This window comes from Limulus polyphemus, unplaced genomic scaffold (assembly GCF_000517525.1).
Source record: "Limulus polyphemus unplaced genomic scaffold, Limulus_polyphemus-2.1.2 Scaffold1217, whole genome shotgun sequence".
Classification (NCBI taxonomy): Eukaryota; Metazoa; Arthropoda; class Merostomata; order Xiphosura; family Limulidae; genus Limulus; species Limulus polyphemus.
Window position 1 is genome coordinate 25,028 of NW_013666827.1, and position 9,361 is coordinate 34,388.

Sequence of the window (9,361 nt, forward strand, 5' to 3'; positions counted from 1 at the left end):
CTGTGTTACAGTTACATAAATATTTTATTATGGTCTAAGAAACTGTGTTACAGTTACATAAATATTTTATTATGGTCCAAGAAACTGTGTTATAGTTACATAAATATTTTATTATGGTCTAAGAAGCTGTAACAATATTTTTTCTGTGATACTACGATTAGCTTGGTGTGAAAACGTTTGGAACAACATTTTTAGTATGAACAAATAAACTTTGACATTGAGGAACAGTGTGAGGAAATATTATAACATACATGCTCTTGTTAATGTCTCTAGCCCCAGGAGCTCAGCAGTTTGTGTTCCTTCTTTCAACTAGAGCTGGTGGCTTGGGAATTAACCTTGCCACGGCAGACACAGTCATCATATACGACTCTGACTGGAACCCTCATAATGACATACAGGTGAGGAATTGTCAGTATGTTTCTATAAAACTTGAATCTCCTTAAATAATCATTTATTACGTTTCTGAAATATTTATGTATAGTCAGTTGTGATAGTAGTGTATGTGTGGTGTATTTGGTTGATGTCAGAAGATTCTGGAACTTGTTTAGTTTATGCTCACGAACATTGAATATCATATTATTGTTAGTACACTACACATTCGACTGATAAGTTATCAGTATAGAATTGTGAGTGCAGTATTACATACATATTTACCAAAGAATAATTCATTGTGTTTTCTTAAATGAGGATATTTTTTTACAGCTGTAATTTGTAATTGATTCGTATTTTAGTATTATTGTCAAAATGTAACTTAAATACATAATTCTTCCCTGCATTTATACTGAAGTACGGTACTAAAATTTAATGGTTTGTTTAAAGGCTTTCAGTCGAGCACACAGGATCGGGCAGTCAAATAAAGTAATGATCTATCGATTTGTAACAAGGGGAACCGTAGAAGAGAGAATCACTCAGGTCAGTAGTTTTTTCACTTTTTTCATGTGTTAATTAATTTTTACATTAGATTAAACTAGCTTTACTTTAGTGGAGAAGCTAGGAAAATAAAGAAAACCTTTAAGGTACAGCTATAGTTTAACACAGCTATCTGCTTTATAAATCTTGATCAACAGTCTTTAACTTTAGAATAAATTCATCTATTCAATGATATTATGTATAAAGACTGTTTGGATAAAAGAAAGTTGTAAAATGCTGTTTCAGCAGCAGGTTTCTGTGCTGAAGAAATATTGAAAGGGTTAAAGTCTGGGACCAATTTGGAGCTTTTCTCTTGTATTTAAGTTCAGTGGATAAAAACTACAAATTACATATACTACAAATAATATTTACTTTGATAAAAAGTGGAACAAATAGCATAAGTAAATACCGTTTGAAGTCTGTAGTCTTGTATTATTTAACCTTTTTTTTTTGGCATCATTTCTGGTTCACTTGATTAAGAAAATGTAAGATATATATATAAAACTTGGCATGCAAGTACTTTAATTCTATAACTGTATTTTGATGAGATTTTTTTATTGTTAATATTGGTTGTAAGTTCTGGAATTTATTATCGAAACTGATTCACTGGTTGCAGTTTATTTTTATTATATATCCTTTTTGGAATTAATTATTGAAATCTGATTTAGAAGTTTTTGTATATTAATATTATTTCTCAATTCTAGAATCCATTATTAAACTCATGTTTTGACTTCAGAGTATGGTCCTTTTCATTTTTAATTACAATTTACTAAAGTTCAACATACCTGTGATTGGCTTAAATGTGAAATTAGTTGACAATTAAAATTGTGACCTTCATTAGATATTGGCTATTAATTTGTTGATACATGCTATCTGTGAGTAATAGTTTGTAGTAGTTATTTTTTAACAAAAATCTCCATGATTGTAAAAAAGAGAGAGAGAGAGAGAACATTCTAGGTTAATTTATATATTTCTATTACAATTCATTAGATAAGGGAAAATATATTTTCATATTTCCAACTAATCTTGTCTTTGTTGATTACTCAGTAGTTACATTGGATTTTCTTGTGTATGGAAACTGGTATTTATTTATGAAAGTCAGTACATTGTGATTTGCAAAATTCAAATAATTCTAAAAATGGAGAATCAAATTCTCACCTTTTTTTTGTGTGTTTGTATTTAGGTTGCTAAAAAGAAAATGATGCTAACCCACTTAGTGGTACGACCAGGATTGGGTAACAGATCAAACACCATGTCAAAACAAGAACTAGATGATATTCTGAGGTTTGGTACAGAAGAGCTTTTCAAAGATGAAGAGGGGAAAGGTAAAATTTTTGTTGTTGTTTTTTATATATAAGATTACACGTTTTTCTACTTATTGTTTTTATATTTTAAACTTAGCTTATATGCAAATTCATAATAAGTTTCATTGTGTATTTAAACTGTTGGATTGATCTTGTTGTGACTAGTGACACGCCATTATATCAAATTTCTACAAACTTAAAGTTCAAAAAACAGGGGGGGGGGGGAATGTAAGACTAAAATTAGGCAGTTACCTCATTAGGCAGCTTTGTGCTATAACCACAATATTTTGATTATTTGGATAGCTTGATTAATCCAAAACACTAATTTCAGTTAGTTGATTTAATTCTGAATTTTGATAAATTGATTAGTTTATGTGATGCTAATTGATGTAATTATATTTGATTAATTAATTGAATTGTCCAGCTCTATTGTTATGTATTATAAATTTATTGATTCAGTAACATCTGTAAACAAAAATAATAAATCATCAGTTTTTTTTAAAGCTCTGGTTTTTGGTACTGATGCTATAAAAGAACCTTCAGTGTTCGTTAATCAGGTATTTTTCACTTGACAATAACTTTAAATACTTCATTGCTGGAGAACTGACATGTAAATTTTCTGAATTGGATTCAGAGAAGTGCTCCTTCTTTCCTAGTGCCCTGGTGGGACAGCGGTAAGTTTATAAACTTACAATACTAAAATCCGGGTTCAAATCCCCACAATGGTGGACACGGCATATAGCCCATTGTGGCTTTGCTGTAAAAACAAACCCTTTTTCCCAAAGAATCACATTTTTTTACAGGTGATAGTTGCATTAAAATTCTAGAATTTTTAAATGAGGTAAAAATTATGTTACTCAAATGTCCATTACACCTGTGTCATCATTCTTTTCTTTATAGTTATAACTTTACTGTGAGATATTTCTCCAGAAAGTATTGACACTGTTTAAAAAGATATAATAAAGTTTCAATTATTTATATTAGATTGAAATATATCTTGCGTTAATGAAGGTTATGTGTGTATTTTTAGAGGATGAAATTCATTATGATGATAGAGCCATTGATGAACTGCTAGACAGAACCAAGCAAGGTATTGAACAGAAAGAAATCTGGGCTAACGAGTATCTTGAGTCTTTCAAAGTAGCTGCTTATGTTACCAAGGAAGCTGATGAGGTAAGAATATGATACAGCAGCATTGACGTGAAACATGTTTCATGTTAAAGCTGACGAGGTAATGTGATACAGCAGCATTGACGTGAAACATGTTTCATGACGTGAAACATGTTTATGTTAAAGCTGACGAGGTAATGTGATACAGCAGCATTGACGTGAAACATGTTTATGTTAAAGTTGACGAGGTAATGTGATACAGCAGCATTGATGTGAAACATGTTTATGTTAAAGCTGACGAGGTAATATGATGCAGCAGCATTGATGTGAAACATGTTTATGTTAAAGCTGACGAGGTAATGTGATACAGCAGCATTGACGTGAAACATATTTCATGTTAAAGCTGATGAGGTAAGAATGTGATACAGCAGCATTGATGTGAAACATGTTTCATGTTAAAGCTGATGAGATAAGAATATGATATGGTAACATTGATGTGAATGATGTTTAATGTTAAAGCTCACGAAGTAAGAATGTAATACAGTAGTGTCGATATGAAACATGTTTCATGTTAAAACTGATGAGGTAACAATATGAATGTGGTATAGCAGTGTTGATGTAAAACATGTTTAACGTTAAAGCTCATGAAGTAAGCTCATGTGAATGTGATACAGCAGCATTGACATAAAACATGTTTCATGTTAAATAATGCACTTTCTAGGGTTTGAACAGGCTATAGAATTAATCATAACTCAAAAACAGAGGTTGCAGTAAATAGTTTTTTGAATGCTTTGGAACAATTCCGTAATGGTTGTTTCAGTTCTAAATCTCTATCCCATTATGTTCTGAACCTATTTGACCCTACACTAGTTTCTATATAGTAGTATGTTTTGAGTGTATTATAATGAAAGTTTACATTAATTTCTGATATGTGGCTTAAGTAGAATTAAAATTTATGCAAAGAAAAAATGTTTTATCAATTCATCTCTGTTTTAACATGTTTGAAATTACATTAGCTCAATATGACCTGAAACCTAATGTAATAAGAGGGTTAAAAAATTCTTTTATTATTGTAAAGACAAACCCTCAGATAATAGTTAGTTAGAAATGCAACCTTTGAATATTGTATTTAATACTTAAACTTTATGAAAAGTTTGTGTGTGTGTGTGTGTGCTATAAAAGATATGACAGTTGACCAAAATAAAATAAATACTACAGTTGCATTTTAAAAATGTTGTATTTTTTTAAATAATTAAATAGTCCAATTGCAGTTATTTCAAATTTTTAACTTGCATGGTTTGGACTTATTTTAAATTCTGGTTATTGTTCTAACTCAAATTCTGAACAGTTATGACAACCAGAAGACTTTATTTTATAATATTTCTCTTTCTGATAGTATACATGGCAGTATAAGTAAAAGATGTTTCTTCTTTAACAAATGTTATCCAGGAGGAGCCAGAAACTGAGATCTTGAAACAGGAAGTGGAATCCGCAGATCCTGCATACTGGGAGAAACTGTTGCGCCACCACTACGAACAGCAACAGGAAGACATGGCTCGAACCCTCGGGAAAGGAAAGAGAGTAAGAAAACAGGTGAACTACAATGTTGCTGTTGGTCCACAGGACGATTCAACTTGGCCGGAGAATTTGTCTGACCACAACTCGGACTTCTCCGTTCCATCAGGCGAGTGGATGATTATTCACAAATAGTAAATTTTGTGCTTCAAGCTTTATCTAGCTTTTGAGTTTTTGTTTACATATTAAGAACAGACTTGTCTTACTGCAAGCTGGCTTCTTTGTTCTCTTAATAATCTGAAGCAATGCTTTGTTTGTCATTCAACAAGTAAGTATACATGGCACTTTGCCTGATCTGTATTTTGATAATGAACACTTCAGTTTTGGGACAGTTGATACATCACTCAAGAGTGTAACAATATTTTTTTCCTGAAATTATGTGTACTAAGGTTTTTACCTGTACCATTTTGTATTGAAAAAAGTAAAACCTTTTTTTTTCATTTTAATTAAAAAACTAATCATTTATAATTTGTTGTTTTAAACTTAGCTTCAGAACATTAACTTTTAATGCAATAAGTGCACACATGTTAGTCAAGGGAATCACTTAGTTCCTCTCACCATAGTTATTTATTAAACTGGGTCATTGAACTAAGATATCACATGCACTTTCTCTTAGGAAAAATTCCTTTAGAGTGGAGCACACTATATTGAAATACAGTGATATTTTCCACTGAAAGTCCGATGATACTTCAAGGATACAACCTCTCTTATTGTGCAGTGAGAGTGACCATCAGTCACATGAGTAGCATCTGTGGCTTGAGAATAATAGCATTGTTGTGTTACATAAATGTAATGCCATGTTTTCTCAGTCTGGAACAGGATGGTGATTTTGACATTATTACATAATCAACACATTCCTTGCCAGAAGCTCTCCAGTAAAGGTGCACTTGTTTTAACTTTGGTTGTTGTTTAATTGAATATAGTTTGTTTCACTATGTTTTGACTTGTATCCAGTTTATATTTTCTTTGAACTTGGATGAGGTCAGAGAACTAATATTTTCATTTCGTAAAACACTTCCTGGCAGACCTTATATTCTACAGAACCCATCTGATTACTCTTATGTATGTCAGTGCATCAGAGAATACCACACATTTCCCTCTCTAGAAAGTGTGATATCAACCACATGCAAGTTTGGAATTTCTACTGCCATGTTGAAATACGTATTTCCTCTTAATATTTTACTAGTTTTAAGTTTAAGATATAATTATTTGAAATATTGAAACAAATGCGTTTTTTTTTTATTGTATGTCTAAAAATAAACCTGCCAGTGGAAGGATTGTTTATTTGTAAAAGCAATGAAAGAGTTAAATTACCTTTGGGTCCCATGTATGTATGTATGTGTACCAAAAGTGTTTGATTCTTTTCAAGTAGTTCATATGAAATATTCACTTAGAAATTTTTAATTTGATGTGCTGAATATTTATGTTTATCTTTTGTTAACTGCATTAAAGTTTGGTTGTTATTAAGTTTTCTTTTTTGAATATTTATTTTCAACAGATGATAATGAAGATGATGATGACTTTGAAGAAAAGAATGAAGGTAAAATCAGTTTTGTGTGATAAATTTATGGCTTAAGTTTAGTGAATCTTTAGTAAAACCTTTAAAATCTTAAACTTTTTTTTGTCTAGTTTCATTTAATCTACTTTGCTAAAAAAGATGTGATAAAGGTAATGCTTTCCAGAACTTGATGTTGGAAAATAGATCGTAATGTAATGTTTCTTTGTTTTCATACATTTTTAAGTGTTTTGAAACTGAATTTTTAGTTGTTGTTTCTTTTATTGTGACAAAAACTTCCTTTGCTGTAGTTCAACTAGTTGAGAAAATACCCATTATTGATACTAAACCTTTCTAACTTATAAGTTTTAAATGGCGGCAATGTATTCTTCATTTGTATGCTTTGCGAACCTCCAGGGTAGCTATAGCGAACATTCAAATGAAGATGAAGCTACAAATTTGCATTATCACTGAATTGGTCTAATAGTGTATGCTTGCTCTTGTAGATAACCCCTAAAGAATTAGTACCCTATTTATTGGGAGATTTTCCACGGCTCACCGTGCTTAAAAATGTGATATAACAGTGTGTTTAGGTTACATATTTTTATACTTGTTGAGCTCAGTTTTATTTCTATTAATAGAAAAAAGCATCAGAGGAAGAAAGGGTAGAGGTGGACAGAACGAAAAAGATAAACCACTTCCTCCACTATTAGCACGAGTTGGTGGTAACATTGAAGTACGTCTTTCTTGTAAATAATATACTTTTTTCTTCTTAGTGAGTGTTATTAAAGAGTCAGTTGTGAATTTATACAAGTTTTGTAAATAGATATTTTTCTAAGAAATACTAATATGATTTTTAATGTTATATGTATATATAAGTTTTCTTAATATCAGTTCATGTGTTTTTATTACATTTTTGGATATTCATAACTGTGCGTGACTCTTAACTCTTTAATAGTCGTATTTGAATGGTAGACCACAAAGAAACTCTCCCTATATAACCTTTGATAGCTAAACTAAGCTTGTCAATAACCTATCATTAAGTGAGTAAATTAAACTTAATTTGTAAGTATCATATGAGATATGATTCTTGCTTCTTTAATTCTTATTGTAACAATATTTTTAGGGCTTAGAAACATTATTCAGCAACTTTATATTTGATTTTTCACACTTCTGTGCTTTTGGTATTTTTTGTCTGCCCTATTTAAGTAGCACTGTACTTTTAACTGTTGTGAAGTAATATTTAAAAAAATTTCTTTTATTTTCTTGCTTCCATCAGGTTCTTGGATTCAACGCCAGACAACGTAAGGCCTTCCTGAATGCTATCATGAGATATGGCATGCCACCGCAGGATGCTTTCAACTCTCAGTGGTGTGTTTATATTGATATTTTCAATGATTAGCTCTTTATGCATTTGATATTTTAAGATTCAGTGTATTTATGTTACAGATTTCAATAAGAAACTTTATTTACTAAATTGAACAGGTTGGTGCGGGACTTGCGTGGAAAGTCGGAAAAGAATTTCAGAGCCTACGTTTCTCTATTCATGAGACATTTGTGTGAGCCTGGAGCAGACAATTCTGAAACATTTGCTGATGGCATCCCTCGTGAGGGCTTGTCTCGACAACACGTACTTACTCGCATCGGTGTCATGTCACTCATCAGAAAGAAGGTACAGGTTTTAATCATTAAAACTTTCTAAAATTATTCATTATTATGTATGATAAGGTTGCTAGTTTTTCTGAATGATTGTATGTTTCACAGATTAGTTAGTTGCATCATTTAAAAATTTTGTTTCAGATAAAACAATTTTGTTGAGACCAGAGAATCATTGACGTAATAATTTGTTCAGACAAGATTTTAAACTGTTTGTTTTTCTTTCTTATAATCATTGAAAACTGCAACTGATTCAAGTGTGGCAGACACAGCGTAACATTTATTATCCTTATTTGTGATTTTGCTCAGTTCTTTAAAGGTCAAATTGTGTGAATTATCTAAAGTAGAAGATACACAGGCATGTCATGTAATATTGCATTAATCTTCTTCACCTGTTTCACATCATCATGACTTTTTGATTCATGACATGTTCAGTACAAATGTTTTTGTGTTTTTCATTATATCAAATCCACTTCTCCAGAAAATTTTTATTATGTAGGATATGGATTAACAGAAGAAATTAGATGTTCTTTTGTGCTTTTACTTGTTTAATGTTTGAAGGACATTTAAAAGTTAATATGGCATGATTAAGAAGTAAGTCTGAAGGCTTATTACTCTTAAAAATTGGATTCCAGTACTTATCGTGGGCAGAGCACAGATAGCCCATTGTGTAGCTTTTTGCTTTAAGAACAAAATAACCAAACAAACTGAAGATGAGTCTTTTAAATGGCTCTTCGAGTCAGTAGGTTTTTGAAAGTAAATTTTGAGTATTAGATTTGTTTTCTATCTATGACACCAGGGGAAGTTGTTGAATATCCTTGTAATGCTGGGTTTTGTTAAAACAAATGTTTTTTTTTAACTTTTTTTAAAAACTTTAAGAACTACTATTTAGAGAAGAATTATATAAAGTAGATTGTTGTTTTATGTGTCCGTTTTTATCTAAACTGAATTGTTCTTCAAAACTTCTTTCCTGATGAAAGAAACATTGTCAACTAAGAAGTTTCATGGAATTCATATAAAGATTAAAACTAGTGCCTTTAAAGGGTTTTGAAAATAATGAAGTTGTCATCGTAGAAAAAGTTCTGGAAATTAAAAAATATTTTTCATTTGGCCATAATGAATTGTTGTCGTCCATTGAAAAAGTTTTGGAAATCAAATAATATATTTCTTTGGGCCATAGAATATTTTTGTACATTGAAATATTAATATGGCACAAGAAAGCCCTTTTATGCAAAAAAAAAATTTTTTTTTTTCATGTATTGTTGTTTTGTTGTTTTCTAAATTTTTGGCCATCAAAAATGATGTCTGGTTA

At 30.8% G+C, this 9,361-nt stretch overlaps 1 protein-coding gene across 3 annotated transcripts in view; it reads left to right on the plus strand.

The window, feature by feature from the left end:
- Positions 1-9,361, plus strand: part of LOC106462656 (chromodomain-helicase-DNA-binding protein Mi-2 homolog) — a 48,282-nt gene that overhangs the window by 22,170 nt on the left and 16,751 nt on the right. For all 3 annotated transcript variants that reach the window (XM_022389971.1, XM_022389970.1, XM_013922600.2), the window contains 9 exons: positions 274-398; positions 820-912; positions 2,093-2,234; positions 3,244-3,386; positions 4,773-5,007; positions 6,397-6,438; positions 7,035-7,129; positions 7,673-7,764; positions 7,879-8,065. In XM_022389971.1, coding sequence (XP_022245679.1) covers positions 274-398; positions 820-912; positions 2,093-2,234; positions 3,244-3,386; positions 4,773-5,007; positions 6,397-6,438; positions 7,035-7,129; positions 7,673-7,764; positions 7,879-8,065 — 1,154 coding nt within the window. The remainder of the gene's footprint in view (positions 1-273; positions 399-819; positions 913-2,092; positions 2,235-3,243; positions 3,387-4,772; positions 5,008-6,396; positions 6,439-7,034; positions 7,130-7,672; positions 7,765-7,878; positions 8,066-9,361) is intronic.